This window comes from Eriocheir sinensis, unplaced genomic scaffold, assembly GCF_024679095.1.
Source record: "Eriocheir sinensis breed Jianghai 21 unplaced genomic scaffold, ASM2467909v1 Scaffold504, whole genome shotgun sequence".
Classification (NCBI taxonomy): Eukaryota; Metazoa; Arthropoda; class Malacostraca; order Decapoda; family Varunidae; genus Eriocheir; species Eriocheir sinensis.
Genome location: NW_026111837.1, coordinates 170001 through 186824, shown reverse-complemented (window position 1 = coordinate 186824; position 16824 = coordinate 170001). Strand labels below are relative to the sequence as shown.

At 39.0% G+C, this 16824-nt stretch overlaps 1 protein-coding gene across 11 annotated transcripts in view; it reads left to right on the top strand.

Annotated features, from left to right (window-relative positions):
• LOC126992829 (CUB and sushi domain-containing protein 3-like) overlaps window positions 1-16824 on the top strand; it is a 34592-nt gene that overhangs the window by 11649 nt on the left and 6119 nt on the right. For 4 of the 11 annotated variants that reach the window (XM_050851659.1, XM_050851658.1, XM_050851660.1 and 1 more), the window contains exons 1-5: window positions 5089-5277; window positions 8472-8654; window positions 10781-10943; window positions 12639-12702; window positions 14994-15103. In XM_050851659.1, coding sequence (XP_050707616.1) covers window positions 5097-5277; window positions 8472-8654; window positions 10781-10943; window positions 12639-12702; window positions 14994-15101 — 699 coding nt within the window. In that variant the 5' untranslated portion in view covers window positions 5089-5096 and the 3' untranslated portion in view covers window positions 15102-15103. The other 7 variants (XR_007747107.1, XR_007747105.1, XR_007747106.1 and 4 more) reach the window with 7 other exon arrangements.

Here is a 16824-nt window from a genome sequence, read left to right as displayed (position 1 = left end):
TTGTATTCTGTTGTATTATCTTTTATTCTTTTGTATTCTGTTGTATTCTCTTTTATTCTGTTGTATTCTGTTGTATTCTCTTTTATTCTTTTGTATTCTGTTGCATTATCTTTTATTCTGTTGTATTCTGTTGTATTCTCTTTTATTCTGTTGTATTCTCTTTTATTCTGTTGTATTCTGTTGTATTCTCTTTTATTCTGTTGTATTCTGTTGTATTCTCTTTTATTCTGTTGTATTCTGTTGTATTCTCTTTTATTCTGTTGTATTCTGTTGTATTCTCATTTATTCTGTTGTATTCTCTTTTATTCTGTTGTATTCTGTTGTATTATCTTTTATTCTGTTGTATTCTGTTGTATTCTCTTTTATTCTGTTGTATTCTGTTGTATTCTCTTTTATTCTGTTGTATTCTGTTGTATTATCTTTTATTCTGTTGTATTCTGTTGTATTCTGTTGTATTATCTTTTATTCTGTTGTATTTTCTTTTATTCTGTTGTATTCTCTTTTATTCTGTTGTATTCTCTTTTATTCTGTTGTATTCTGTTGTATTATCTTTTATTCTGTTGTATTCTGTTGTATTCTCTTTTATTCTGTTGTATTCTGTTGTATTCTCTTTTATTCTGTTGTATTCTCTTTTATTCTGTTGTATTCTGTTGTATTCTCTTTTATTCTGTTGTATTCTGTTGTATTATGTTGTATTCTCTTTTATTCTGTTGTATTCTGTTGTATTCTCTTTTATTCTGTTGTATTCTGTTGTATTCTCTTTTATTCTGTTGTATTATCTTTTATTCTGTTGTATTCTGTTGTATTCTGTTGTATTCTCTTTTATTCTGTTGTATTCTCTTTTATTCTGTTGTATTCTGTTGTATTATCTTTTAGTCTGTTGTATTCTGTTGTATTCTCTTTTATTCTGTTGTATTCTGTTGTATTATCTTTTATTCTGTTGTATTCTGTTGTATTCTGTTGTATTCTCTTTTATTCTGTTGTATTCTCTTTTATTCTGTTGTATTCTGTTGTATTCTCTTTTATTCTGTTGTATTCTGTTGGTATTCTCTTTTATTCTGTTGTATTCTCTTATATTCTGTTGTATTCTGTTGTATTATCTTTTATTCTGTTGTATTCTCTTTTATTCTGTTGTATTCTGTTGTATTCTCTTTTATTCTGTTGTATTCTGTTGTATTCTCTTTTATTCTGTTGTATTCTGTTGTATTCTCTTTTATTCTGTTGTATTCTGTTGTATTATCTTTTATTCTGTTGTATTCTCTTTTATTCTGTTGTATTCTGTTGTATTCTCTTTTATTCTGTTGTATTCTGTTGTATTATCTTTTATTCTGTTGTATTCTCTTTTATTCTGTTGTATTCTGTTGTATTATCTTTTATTCTGTTGTATTCTGTTGTATTCTCTTTTATTCTGTTGTATTCTGTTGTATTATCTTTTATTCTGTTGTATTCTGTTGTATTATCTTTTATTCTGTTGTATTCTCTTATATTCTGTTGTATTCTCTTTTATTCTGTTGTATTCTGTTGTATTCTCTTTTATTCTGTTGTATTCTGTTGTATTATCTTTTATTCTGTTGTATTCTGTTGTATTCTCTTTTATTCTGTTGTATTCTGTTGTATTATCTTTTATTCTGTTGTATTCTGTTGTATTCTCTTTTATTCTGTTGTATTCTGTTGTATTCTCTTTTATTCTGTTGTATTCTGTTGTATTATCTTTTATTCTGTTGTATTCTCTTTTATTCTGTTGTATTCTGTTGTATTCTCTTTTATTCTGTTGTATTCTGTTGTATTCTCTTTTATTCTGTTGTATTCTGTTGTATTATCTTTTATTCTGTTGTATTCTCTTTTATTCTGTTGTATTCTGTTGTATTATCTTTTATTCTGTTGTATTCTGTTGTATTCTCTTTTATTCTGTTGTATTCTGTTGTATTATCTTTTATTCTGTTGTATTCTCTTTTATTCTGTTGTATTCTGTTGTATTCTCTTTTATTCTGTTGTATTCTGTTGTATTCTCTTTTATTCTGTTGTATTCTGTTGTATTCTCTTTTATTCTGTTGTATTCTGTTGTATTCTCTTTTATTCTGTTGTATTCTTTTGTATTCTCTTTTATTCTGTTGTATTCTGTTGTATTATCTTTTATTCTGTTGTATTCTGTTGTATTCTCTTTTATTCTGTTGTATTCTGTTGTATTATCTTTTATTCTGTTGTATTCTGTTGTAATCTGTTGTATTCTCTTTTATTCTGTTGTATTCTGTTGTATTATCTTTTATTCTGTTGTATTCTCTTTTATTCTGTTGTATTCTGTTGTATTCTCTTTTATTCTGTTGTATTCTCTTTTATTCTGTTGTATTCTCTTTTATTCTGTTGTATTCTGTTGTATTCTCTTTTATTCTGTTGTATTCTGTTGTATTCTCTTTTATATCTGTTGTATTCTGTTGTATTCTGTTGTATTCTCTTTTATTCTGTTGTATTCTATTGTATTATCTTTTATTCTGTTGTATTCTGTTGTATTCTCTTTTATTCTGTTGTATTCTGTTGTTTTCTCTTTTATTCTGTTGTATTCTGTTGTATTCTCTTTTATTCTGTTGTATTCTGATGTATTCTGTTGTATTATCTTTTATTCTGTTGTATTCTGTTGTATTCTCTTTTATTCTGTTGTGTTCTGTTGTATTATCTTTTATTCTTTTGTATTCTCTTTTATTCTGTTGTATTCTGTTGTATTATCTTTTATTCTGTTGTATTCTCTTTTATTCTGTTGTATTCTGTTGTATTCTCTTTTATTCTGTTGTATTCTGTTGTATTCTCTTTTATTCTGTTGTATTCTCTTTTATTTTGTTGTATTCTGTTGTATTCTGTTGTATTCTCTTTTATTCTGTTGTATTCTCTTTTATTCTGTTGTATTCTCTTTTATTCTGTTGTATTCTGTTGTATTATCTTTTATTCTGTTGTATTCTCTTTTATTCTGTTGTATTCTGTTGTATTCTCTTTTATTCTGTTGTATTCTGTTGTATTATCTTTTATTCTGTTGTATTCTGTTGTATTCTGTTGTATTCTCTTTTATTCTGTTGTATTCTCTTTTATTCTGTTGTATTCTGTTGTATTCTCTTTTATTCTGTTGTATTCTCTTTTATTCTGTTGTATTCTGTTGTATTAACTGTTGTATTCTCTTTTATTCTGTTGTATTCTGTTGTATTCTCTTTTATTCTGTTGTATTCTGTTGTATTCTCTTTTATTCTGTTGTATTCTGTTGTATTTTGTTGTATTCTCTTTTATTCTGTTGTATTCTGTTGTATTATCTTTTATTCTGTTGTATTCTCTTTTATTCTGTTGTATTCTGTTGTATTCTCTTTTATTCTGTTGTATTCTGTTGTATTATCTTTTATTCTGTTGTATTCTCTTTTATTCTGTTGTATTCTGTTGTATTCTCTTTTATTCTGTTGTATTCTGTTGTATTCTCTTTTATTCTGTTGTATTCTCTTTTATTCTGTTGTATTCTGTTGTATTCTCTTTTATTCTGTTGTATTCTCTTTTATTCTGTTGTATTCTGTTGTATTCTCTTTTATTCTCTTGTATTCTGTTGTATTCTCTTTTATTCTGTTGTATTCTGTTGTATTCTCTTTTATTCTGTTGTATTCTCTTTTATTCTGTTGTATTCTGTTGTATTCTCTTTTATTCTGTTGTATTCTGTTGTATTCTCTTTTATTCTGTTGTATTCTGTTGTATTCTCTTTTATTCTGTTGTATTCTGTTGTATTCTCTTTTATTCTGTTGTATTCTGTTGTATTCTCTTTTATTCTGTTGTATTCTCTTTTATTCTGTTGTATTCTGTTGTATTCTGTTGTATTCTCTTTTATTCTGTTGTATTCTGTTGTATTATCTTTTATTCTGTTGTATTCTCTTTTATTCTGTTGTATTCTGTTGTATAACTGATTTTTATGTTTTGGGGGGAATTTCACGCAAGTTTTCCAGGCCGATATTACCCTTAATATTGAGTGTAGCGTTATGCAGAGGCCAGAAATGAACTCCACGTCTCGTTTTACCCAAGAAGAGTCACCGTTTTCATGAAAATAACCTCAAATAACATAAATATAGCTGATTTTCATGTTTTTGGAGGAATTTCACGCGAGCTTTCCGGGCCAATATCTTCCTTAATATTGAGTGTAGCGTTATGCCGAGGCCAGAATTGGATTCCTCATCTCGTTTTACTAAAACAAAAGTCACCGTTTGCATGAAAATAACATAAATATAGGTTATTTTCATGTTTTGGGGTGAATTTCTCGCGAGCTTTCCGGGCCGATATCTCCCTTAATATTGAGTGTAGCGTTATGACGAGGCCAGAAATGGATTCCTCGTCTTATTTTACCCAAGAAGAGTCGCCGTTTGCATGAAAATAGCTTCAAATAACATAAATATAATTGATTTTCATGTTTTTTTGATAATTTCACGCTAGTTTTCCGTGCCGATATCTCCCTTAATATTTAGTGTATCGTTATGCCGAGGCCAGAAATGGATTCCTCGTCTCGTTTCCTTCTCGTTTAGTCGCCTTTTGCAGGACATGGCCGCTTTTTATTTTATTTTTTTTTTTTCTAGGGACCCAAAGTATAACACTTTCACCTCAAGTACGAGAGTCCAGTGCGGGACACCTGGCGATTTCTGAGCCCCACACTGCTTTTATCACCCAAATAACCGCCTTCACATATGATTATTGTTTAAAGGGTTAATTATTGGGGCTTCTTGGCATCAGGTATGGGTCAGAAGCCGGTAAATGCGCGGCTTTGAGTACGATAATCTAGCATCGGTGCGCGGTAAAAAATCATAACACAGCTGATCGTCCACGCAGTTCCTCCTTCACGACGTGTTTTGAGAGGTGTTTGCAGTGGTTTTGGCGGTAAGACAGTGTATTTTTACGTTCATGGTACAGAGGAAGGGTCAAACTACCACCAGGGTCATTGAATACCCCTGAAAATGCTTACAACGCCTACGGAAGCCTTGTCAAATACGTGTTTATAGGTGACGAGTTTTGACCCCGCGCCGTATCAGCTGTTCTTAAGAGGTCATAAAGGAGATGAATCGTGTTCCCGTGAGTGTCTTTTAACGTTCATGGTACAGAGGAAGGGTCAAGCTACCACCAGGGTCATTATCTACCTCTGGAAATGTCCCCCACAACGCCTACGAAAGCCTTGTCAAATATGTGACTCATTGACCTCAAGCATCAACCGCCCCCAAAATCATGTTACCGTTGATGAGGTTTCAGGCCCTGCTGCTGCTCTGCTTCTAAAAGGTGAAAAAAAAAAAAGATTAATCGCTTTCCCGTGAGTGTTTTCTCCCCTTCATAGTACAGAGTTACGTCATGTGACGGACGAGTGTGTGACGTGGCAGCAGTGTTTAAATGTGTTACGTGATCCCAGAGAGTGTTACACGTTGTGACATTAGTAGTATTCTGTTACCTGGATACATGATAGGGCTGTTACTGGCTGTGTTACGTCACTGTGTTAAGGTGACGGGCTGTGACGTGGGCTCTCAGGTGTTATGCAGTGTTAACAGTGCCACCGACAGCTCCATGTTCAGCAGGTGTTACGTGATGCAAGACAGATTAGTTACCCAGTGTTACAGTGTCTTGTTAACCACCTACCTGGTGTGACCCCCCTCCTGTGATGTGGGCTCAGCCAGGGTGTTTAATATGCAGTGCCACAGACAGTGTTATGTTACCAGGCAGTGTTCACAGTGGCATAGATTCGTGTGGTGCCAGAATCAGTGTGATGCCAGCCATTCGTGCCGGGGACGGCAAATGTATAGAATAACACCCATGTGACCCTAGGACCCTGTACAGAGGAATATTCGCACTGCTGTGATGTAGTACTCTTGTTAATTAAAGTTAATCTCACGTCAAGGCTGATGAGACGAAGAGCCTTAGACTCCACTCTGTCCAGAAGAGCTGTGTGAGTGGAGCCCCCCCACACGTGAGAGGCATACTCCATGTGAGGGCGTATGAGTGGACAGGACAGTTTGTTATGGAAAGAAGATCATTGATGAATAACAGGAAGAGAGTGGGTGATAGGACAGAGCCCTGTGGAACACCACTGTTGATAGGTTTAGGGGAAGAACAGTGACCGTCTACCACCGCAGAGATAGAACGGCCGGAAAGGAAACTGGAGATAGAGGAACAGAGAGAGGGATAGAATCCGAAAGAGGGCAGCAGTTTAGAAAGCAAAGACTGGTGCCAGGCTGCCTGTGACTTGAACTCTTTAATAAGGAGGAGAGTATGAACACACCTCACAAAATTTTCCCCTCTCTTTTGGCCACATTCTCCATAGTTAGCACCATTGTTAGCACCAGGCTTTTTTTATCATTATTAGTGGTATTTGTTCTCCCTTGGGCTGCTTCCTTTACAGTAAGACTTATTATGCCTAGGCCCACCTGTAGGGAGATGTAATTTGACCCAGTACAGTAAGACTTCTGCCTAGGCCCACTGTAGAGAGATGCAATTTGACCCTGTACAGAAGTGCTATTTGGCCCCACATACCAGAAGATAGCGTAGTAACATCTAAATTATTTTATGTATATATTTTTTTACGGCAGAGGAAGCAGGTCATGGGGCAAAGAAAGTACTATTGAGAAAAGAAAGCTTGCTGTTCACTGTGTTTATCAGAGTGGCCAAAAGAGAGGTCAGCTTCAGGAGGAGAGGTGTCTCCATACCCTCCTCTTGAAAGAGTTCAAGTCATAGGCAGGAGGAAGTACAGACCAAGGAAGACTGTTCGGGAGTTTGCCATGAAGGGGATGAAGGAATGAGGATGCTGGTTAACTCTTGCATGAGGGATTGGGACTGTTGTTTCTTTACTGATATCTTTATTAATTGAAATGAAACGTGTTGACTCAAAAAGGTTTAGTGGTTCACCATTTTGGTACAGGTTTTGTATCAGTATTAATTATTTAACCCAGGATTATTTACCTTCAATACATCTAACTATCTGTCTACTACTACTACTACTACTACTACTACGGGCCTCCATCTATTAGAGTTGCGTTGTGAGCGGTATATTCTCTCATATCCTTTCACAAAGCAATTCATTGGCCCCACCCCGCCAATGACTGTGGCCGACAACCATCTTTATTTAATATAACAAACTTTACTAAGCATTTTATTTTTAAGCTAACAGAGCTTGTGGTTGATACGACTATCAACCGCCGTCGCCTCAAAGTCCAGGTCGGCAATGTGGGTGGTTTTGGGTGCAGGCGACCTGGTTCCTCTCAGGCAGACCAAGGCTGACCTCAGGAGGAGAAGGACAGCCTGCATCTCATCCAGGCGACCACACTGCTTCTTGGCTGCTGTTTCTTATCCGCCAGTGTTTCGGCGAGTCTTGCGTAGAAGCTCTGCGCCCTTGGTCCCATCCTCCTGCCGTCGTGAATACTACCGGGGTGAAGGAGCCCTGGTCCACATTCTGTATTCTTTCTTCATATGCTCTGTTCTTCTCTTGTTCGTTTCTTCTGTGGGCTGCATCAAGGGTCAGGTCTCTGTGGCAATGGGCCATGGGATCAAAGATCCTTATGTCAAAATATGCCCTTTGTCCACGAGTCCAAAACCCTCTGGCGCTAACATCCACTCGTGCTTCGTTGGAAACATTAGCGGTGCGTCTGGCGAGGTGTTCGCCTTGCAGAGGAGCAGCATGGGTTCCACAGTCACGTCGTGGCAGACTTCTTTCAGCATCTGAGCTGTTATGTCTCTTACTTCGTCGTGTCTCATGCAGACGAGACCTCCTCGCTTGCATGTCATGGCATGATTTTGGTTGAAGGGTGAGCCACATGTTTGGGAGCCCATCCACTGGCCAGCCATACCTGAGGGCAAGGGCATCAGTAAATTCTTTTTTGTTTAAGTTGAAGCCTTTTGCCCTGATAGGTAGTGTGGTTAGCCAGTTTGAAGCGCCCACTTCCTGTGCAATATCTGTCCTCCTCCTTGTGTCTTCTGGGAGTTCTCTCATTAGGTCACTCAGAGTGTCTCTCTGTTTTCCTTCTCTGTTTATGGAGATTTCATTCCTTAGTGACCTAATATATTGAGGGTTGTCTTCTCCCCTTTCATTTTGATTGGTAATATATCCGGTCAAGGAGGCTGTGATTCGGATTGAGTTCCCGAATTCAGACTCGGCCAGATTTTGTGGGTTGGTGATGCCGAGCCCACCCATTTTTGGCGGCAACTCCAGCAATCTTCTCTCCTGGTCACTGGGACATCTCCCATTTGCTATCGCCGGTATGAAGGTGTTTCTGACAGCATCTTCCAGAGGTTTTAGTAACGGAGCAACATCAGGAACTGTCCTCATGAGGCTACTACTACTACTACTATCCCTGGACACTTTAGACTATCCCCACGGTGTCTAGAAGGCCTGTTATCCGACTATGCGACACCCCACAAGGCCACTACTACTACTACTACTACTATTACTACTACTTATACTACTACTAATACTATTCTCTCCCCTACAGAAGTCCGGTGTCCCAACCTCACTACAACGCTGACTACTGCCTTAAGTGTGGTAGTGGAGGATAGAGGCCGAGTGGAGGCTACAGCGGACTATTCCTGCGAGAAGGGGAGGAGGATAGTCGGGAATAGTCAGCGGAAGTGTGGTAGTAATGGTATCTGGAGTGGCAGTCAACCGCGCTGTGAATGTAAGTAATAGTAGTTGTAGTAGTAGTAGTTACAGTAAGTAGGTGATTGTAGTAGCTCTTGTAGGGTGTTGAATAGTAGTAATAAGACTATCCTGAGACTAACTAGACTATTCCTAATACCCCTCAGATGTAGTAGTAGTAGTAGTAGTAGAAATAGCATATGTTGGGTGTTGAATACTACTAACAGGACTATCCTAAGACTAACTAGACTATTCCTAACCCCCTCAGATGTAGTAGTAGTAGTAGTAGTAGTAGTAGTAGTAGTAGAAATAGCTTATGTTGGGTGTTGAATACTACTAACAGGACTATCCTAAGACTAACTAGACTATTCCTAACCCCCTCAGATGTAGTAGTAGTAGTAGTAGTAGTAGTAGAAATAGCTTATGTTGGGTGTTGAATACTACTAACAGGACTATCCTAAGACTAACTAGACTATTCCTAACCCCCTCAGATGTAGTAGTAGTAGTAGTAGTAGTAGAAATAGCTTATGTTGGGTGTTGAATACTACTAACAGGACTATCCTAAGACTAACTAGACTATTCCTAACCCCCTCAGATGTAGTAGTAGTAGTAGTAGTAGTAGTAGTAGAAATAGCTTATGTTGGGTGTTGAATACTACTAACAGGACTATCCTAAGACTAACTAGACTATTCCTAACCCCCTCAGATGTAGTAGTAGTAGTAGTAGTAGTAGTAGAAATAGCTTATGTTGGGTGTTGAATACTACTAACAGGACTATCCTAAGACTAACTAGACTATTCCTAACCCCCTCAGATGTAGTAGTAGTAGTAGTAGTAGTAGTAGAAATAGCTTATGTAGGGTGTTGAATACTAGTAACAAGACTATCCTAAGACTAACTAGACTATTTTTAACCCTCCCAGATGTAGCAGTAGTAGTAGTAGTAGTAGAAATAGCTTATGTTGGGTGTTGAATACTACTAACATGACTATCCGAAGACTAACCAGACTATTCCTAACCCTTCCAGATGTGATCTGCGACCTACCACAAGGCTTGGATAGTCCGACTCAACTCGACCCCTGAATGGAGTAGCCTAGTCGACCATCACTATCCACTGACACAGAACACAGGCTGGTCAGGGGGACCTTCCTGGCGAGCTGTGGTTGGGTGGAGCGAGTGTGTGTGTGTTGTGTAGTGTGGGTAGTAAGAGTAGTAGTAGGTAGTAGTAGTAGTAGGTAGTAGTAGAAGTAGTAGTAAAAATAGCTGATGTTGGGTGTTGAATACTAGTAATAAGACGATCCTAAGACTAACTAGACTATTTTAACCCTCCCAGATGTAGTAGTAGTAGTAGTAGTAGTAGTAGTAGACAGAGCTTATGTGGGGTGTTGAATACTAGTAATAAGACTATCCTAAGACTAACTAGACTATTTTAAACCCTCCCAGATGTAATAGTAGTAGTAGTAGTAGTAGTAGTAGTAGTAGTAGTAGTAAAAATAGCTTATGTTGGGTGTTAAATACTAGTAATAAGACTATCCTAAGACTAACTAGATTATTTTTAACCCTCCCAGATGTAATAGTAGTAGTAGTAGTAGTAGTAGTAGTAGTAGTAAAAATAGCTTATGTTGGGTGTTGAATACTAGTAATAAGACTATCCTAGGACTAACTAGACTATTTTTAACCCTCCCAGATGTAATAGTAGTAGTTGTAGTAGTAGTAGTAGTAGTAGTAGTAGTAGTAGTAAAAATAGCTTATGTTGGGTGTTAAATACTAGTAATAAGACTATCCTAAGACTAACTAGACTATTTTTAACCCTCCCAGATGTAATAGTAGTAGTAGTAGTAGTAGTAGTAGTAATAGTAGTAGTAGTAAAAATAGTTTATGTTGGGTGTTGAATACTAGTAATAAGACTATCCTAAGACTAACTAGACTATTTTTAACCCTCCCAGATGTAATAGTAGTAGTTGTAGTAGTAGTAGTAGTAGTTGAAATAGCTTATGTTGGGTGTTGAATACTAGTAATAAGACTATCCTAAGACTAACTAGACTATTTTTAACCCTCCCAGATGTAGTAGTAATAGTAGTAGTAGTAGTAGTAGTAGTAGTAGTAGAGAGAGAGACAGATTACTACCATGAATACTACTATTACTATTAACTATTTTGTACTATTCCAGGTCCAGAGGATGCCTACAACACCATAGGCTCCGATAGTAGTAGTAGTAGTAGTGTGAGTACTACTTCTACTTCTACCGCTAGCAACACCGGGCTCTACATCGGACTATTCTTCGGGCTCATCCTGGCGATAGTCTTCATAGGAGTGCTAGTCTACTTCAGAATGTAAGTAGTAGTAGTAGTAGTAGTAGTAGTAGTTACGGTGGTAGTTAATTCTTAAGGTTGTCATATCACTTTACGTTTTCTGCTATAACTCAGCTTGTATGTGTGGTAGGTAAATCTAGCTTGCGTGGTAGTTAGAGTGGTAGTTGACCTTCCTTCCTATCAAAATTCGTGTTCCTAACCTGAGTGTGGTAGGAGTTATAGCAGGTCAAAGTTAGGGGAGTGAAAAATCCTGGATATTTTTTTCTGAATGGCATACTGTTTAACATTTTTGTATATAACTCAGCTTGTATGTATGTTAGGTGAATGTAACTTGAGTGGTAGTTAGTGTGGTAGTTGACCTTTATTCTTACCAAAATTCGTGTTGCTAACTTGAGTGTGGTAGGAGTTATAGCAGGTCAAAGTTAGGGGAGTGAAAAATTATGTTTATATTTTTCTGAATGTCATAACACTTTACATTTTTGTATATAACTCAGCTTGTATGTGTGTTAGGTGAATGTAACTTGCGTGGTAGTTAGAGAGGTAGTTGACCTTCCTTCCTACCAAAGTTCGTGTTCCTAACTTGAGTGTGGTAGGAATTATAGCAGGTCAAATTTAGGGGAGTGAAAAATTATGTTTATATTTTTCTGAATGTCATAACACTTAACATTTTTGTATATAACTCAGCTTGTATGTGTGGTAGGTGGATGTAGCTTGCGTGGTAGTTAGTGTGGTAGTTGACCTTTATTCCTACTAAAATTCGTGTTCCTAACTCCAATGTGGCAGCAGTTATAGTGGTACGAAGTTAGGCATTTCAAAATTTTCCAATCCTCCCATTTTCATTCAACCAGCTGTAACATTTTTCCCTACCATTCAACCGGCGTGCATGGTAGATGGATGGGCCTTGGTGGGCTGGTAGACACACCCTTTGGCTATCCTATCATACTCACAGGTCTGTAATTACCTGGTTCATTTGTATCAGCCTTCTTATAGATGGGTGTAATGTTGGCCAGTCTTCATGTAACTCACTGGTCTGCAATATCTTCCTGAGTGTCCTTCCCCTCTTTTATCACCCGTGGGCCTGGAGTGCCAGGCAGTGTTAACAGTGCCACAGACAGTGTTATGTGATGCAAGACAGATTAGTTACCCAGTGTTAGGCTGTCCTGTTACCTGACCTGCCTACCCCTCTCCTGTGACATGGGGTCAGGTGCTATGTGATGCCAGGCAGTGTTCATAGTGGCATAGATTTGTGTGGTGCCAGAATCAGTGTGATGCCAGTCATTGGTGCCAGGGACGGTATATGTATAGAATAACACCCAGGTGACCCTAGGACAAAGCTTTATTTTTCTCCCTCACTCCCCTCAATGTTACTAGCTTACCGTAGGCATAACATTGTATCTTTCTGTTTCTGGCCCATAAATATTGCAAAAAAGAGCATCAGTAATTACCGATGTTAACAATAATTATAAATGCATATTGTTATCTTTATGGGGCGATAGTTTGGGGTCAGAAAAGACAATACGCCAAGTACTACTAAGGGCTGGTAACCCTAAACTACCACTTGAGCCAGCTAAACGTAATATATGGAGGAGAAAAGAGAATAAATGAACCCGTGGACATACCCACAACTCCTGTGAAAGCCTTGTCAAATATGTGTAGGCCTACTTGTGTGCCAACATATGTAAGAGCATGGGCCTAACTTTTCTTCTTCCTCCTCAGGTTTTGGGCGCCCAGCCGTACACGTGAACTAACAGTCTTGGCTTCAGGGCAGGTCGCTAAAATGGTATGTGTGTGTGTGTGTGTGTGTGTGTGTGTGTTAGGAAGGTTTTCATCATTAATATAAAAGCTTGTTGTTGGGGTGAGAGGTGGAGTCAGAGGTCAGCGATGAATAGATACGTTTATTGGGGTAGTGAGAACAGACTCCCGCCGTGAGGGGCGGCCGGGCTAACTGAGGCTTTCGCACTAATTAATTTTTTTCTTGGTAGATGGTGCCTTGCGCTAATTGCGGATCGCTCTAATTGATCTCGCGCTAACAGGCTTTCGCGCTAATTAATTTTTTTCTTGGTAGATGGTGGCTCGCGCTAATTGCGGTTCACTCTAATTAGCCTGTGGTACCCCGCTGACAACTTCCGATGACTGAGAAACTGCACCATCAGCCGCTACACATTGAGTCCTGCCAGTGAGAAATGAGTGCAGCCACATCCCGAGTGTTCCCGTAATGGCCATTTGTCTGGCCTTGTGTAACAAAATGCCATGGTCTACCATGTCGAAAGCTTTCGCAAAATCAAGGTAGACCACATCGACATCTGCATTATGTTCAAGCTTATCTATGATTGAGTCATAGTGGGCCAAAAGCTGTGAGAGGCACGAGCGCCCAGTACGAAAGCCATGTTGGTCCGGGTTCATTCTGTTATTGCTTTCTAGATATGCAGACATGTTTTTAACCATAATTCTCTCTAGAACTTTAATAATATGGGAGGTTAAGGCAACTGGTCGATAGTTTTTTGCCTCTGCTCTTGACCCTCCCTTGTATATTGGTGTAATGAATGCACTTTTTAGCTTTTCTGGTATTATGCCAGAATCTAGAGAGTTTCTATAAAAATTTAACAGAGGAACACTCAGCTCTTCAGCACATTTTTTAAGAAGTACTGCAGGGAATTGATCGGGGCCAGCTGCCGAATTAGTGGCCACCCCTTTAATTGCTTGCTGTGTGTCGTCGTTGTTTAAGCTTATGTCCGTCAGGTGTGATATTTGATCAGTTCCTTGGTTGAGAAAGTCCATAGGTAGGTTGACAATTTTGTCTTCCATGGGTTTGCTGAAGACGCTTTTGTACTGAATCAGTAGTGCTTCAGCGACATCCTGGGCTTTGTTTATGGGTTGGCCGTGTACGTCAGTCAGTGGGCCAACACTCGCTCTCACTACGGATTTGTTAGCAGCATATTTGTAAAAGTATTTGGGGTTGGTTTTGATGCATGACGCGGCTTGTATTTCTTTCCGGTCATTCTCTGATTCAACTGATCTTTTAAGTTTTTCTTCTATAATGGCAGTTTTGTTTTCGAGTTGGGTCAGCATTTTGGTGTAGTTGGTATTACTGAGTTTCTTCCTTAGTTTTGTTCTTTTTCTCATTAGTACTTTTCGGTCTCTTGGTATGTTACCATTGAAAGGAGAGGTCTTTTTAGACGGCCTCCTCAGTGGTACATTGATATTTTCAAGCATGTGTTAATGATTGTATCATATTGGGCCTCAGGGTCACAGTCCCTCATGAGTAGATCCCAGTTTAGCTCACCCAGGTCTTTCTTTATGCTGTCCCAGCAGACTGACTCGCTTAGGAAGTTGAGTTGGTTAAAATTAAAATTAGGAGCCTGCTCCACTTCACTGGACAGCCTAAGATGTGTATTTGTAGGTAGGTTGGTAGTCACGGTGATGATGTTATGGTCAGAGAGATTAGTTTTATTCACCCTAATATAATATCATCATTATTTATCATAACGATGTCTAGTATGTTCTTACCTCTTGTAGGAGTGTCGATGATTTGATTGAGGCAGTATTCCTCGGCAAAGTGCATGACAGCTTTTGCCTGGGTCCTCATGTCTTCCGCTCCTCCATACACACACTCCAAATTCCAGTCTGTTAGCGGAAAGTTTAAGTCTCCAGTAAGTATAAGGGTGGGCATGGGCAGTGGTAGCGAGCCAATGATATCTTTTATCTTTGTTAGTTGCGTCATAAATTTCTCTGTTGGGCATGCTGGTGGTCTGTATATATACCCAGTCAATGTCTTGAATGCATAGTACCAGTGATTCTGTGTACATATTGGATTCCTGGAAAAGTACTTTTGTTCTAGCTGCAAAATGGCTAAGTGATGACCCCGCCTTTTGTCCGTTGAATTGGTCGGTCCGTCCTGTGTGGTACAAAGTGTGGTATTTTTATTTCTGCTTTCCTAATCTCCTCTGTTAAGTGTGTTTCTGTGAGAGAGATTATATAGGCATTTTCAGTTTGTGCCATTTCTGTGAGCAGACCATTAATTTCACATCAACCGGTTGATTTATTTATCTCTTATCTAATCACCCCCCCCAGAGGCAGTGCCAGTGTTTGGAGTGCCACTGTGCCTGGCCGTCCAGCGCTGCCCGGCACACGATGGCATCCAGCTGCCCACCATTGTCAGGGAGTGCATTGACCAGATAGAGGTGAGTGTTATTATTGTTATTATTATTATTATTATTATTATTATTATTATTATTATTATTATTATTATTATTGTTATTATTATTACTGCATTATTACATTATCTGGGCCTGAGAACACACACACACACACACACACACACACACACACACACACACACACACACACACACACACACACACACACAGCGCTCATGTGTGAAGATTATTAGAGAAGTGATTCCTGGCAGCAAGAACACATCAAAGACAGCGTGTCATTTTGATACTGTTTTTGCTCAAGTGGGTAAATGTACATTTGAAAAATCTCAACAGAACTTAAGTGATGCAGACTTAATACTACAACCATTACACACAAATTTAAGACATGGCATTAATTCACATAGTAGTAATTCACATGTTTGGGCCTGAACCCACAAGCTGGGAAACAGTAACTTCAGCTATCAGACACATGAATAATAGTGGCTCTTACGGATCAGACGGTATCCCTTTTAAATTTTTAAAAGACGCCCTTCAATGCACACATTACTTGCATCATAAACACCTCAATTGTAAGTGGAGTTTTCCCCACACCGTGGAAGCACTCCATTGTAATACCTATTTTTAAGTCTGGCAATGAAAACGAACCTATAGCGTCCCATCCCCATTCTTTCTAAAGTAACTGAAAAAAGAGTTGCATCTCGGCTTACTAAGTGAATGAGAAGGATAGTCTCCAAAATACGCATTTCCCCCTCGATTTGCAAGGTTTGCAGTGAGAACTGACGGATGATGGCCGGAGCCAGAGCCGAGGCTGACTCTAGACGGGAGATGGCAGAGTGAACATGACGGAGGTCCCGAACTGTGGCGTTGAGGACTTCCTGATGGAGGTTAAGCTGACGTCTCTCTTCCGCCAGTAGAGTGTAGAGATGGGAGATTTTCCCGTGTATGACGTCTATCTGGGCCTGACTGGCCGTACCAGAAAGGAGGTGCAAGCGAGCCAATGAAATCAACGGCTCCTCGCCGCTGGGGAGTCCAAAACGGGCTCTCATCCCTACCACTCCTAGCCGACAGGAAGTTGTTGAGATCCTTGAACAATTTTGCAAATTCAGTGTGGAAGGAGTCTAGAGTCCGCCTCAGCAGCCCAACAGTAGGGACTGATTGATTCATATGGTCAATTGACCATTGTGTGTGTGTGTATTTACCTAATTGTATTTACCTAGTTGTGACATACGGGAAAAGATCTACGCTCATGCTGTCCGGTCTCCATATCCTCTCTTATCCAACTTTTCCTTAATATCCTGAATGTTTCTTGCACAAACCACCTCCTCCTCCAGTCCGTTCCACAGCTTCTGTTTGGGAAGCTAAACTTTTTCACATCTCACCTACACGTGGTCGCCCTAAACTTCTTTCCATGTCCTCTCGTTTCTCTCTCGCTCCACACACACACACAGGTCCTCTCTGTCCACCCCGCTCGCCACCCTGTACACCGCTATCACCGCTCCTCTCTCTCTTCTCCTCTATCTATATGTGTGTGTGTGTGTGTGAGAGAGAGAGAGAGAGAGAGAGAGAGAGAGAGAGAGAGAGAGAGAGAGAGAGAGAGAGAGAGAGAGAGAGAGAGAGAGAGAGAGAGAGATGGATTGGCACCTCATGACAAGAAGAGAGAGAGAGAGAGAGAGAGAGAGAGAGAGAGAGAGAGAGAGAGAGAGAGAGAGATCCTCTCTCTCTCTCTCTCTCACCTCATTGACAAG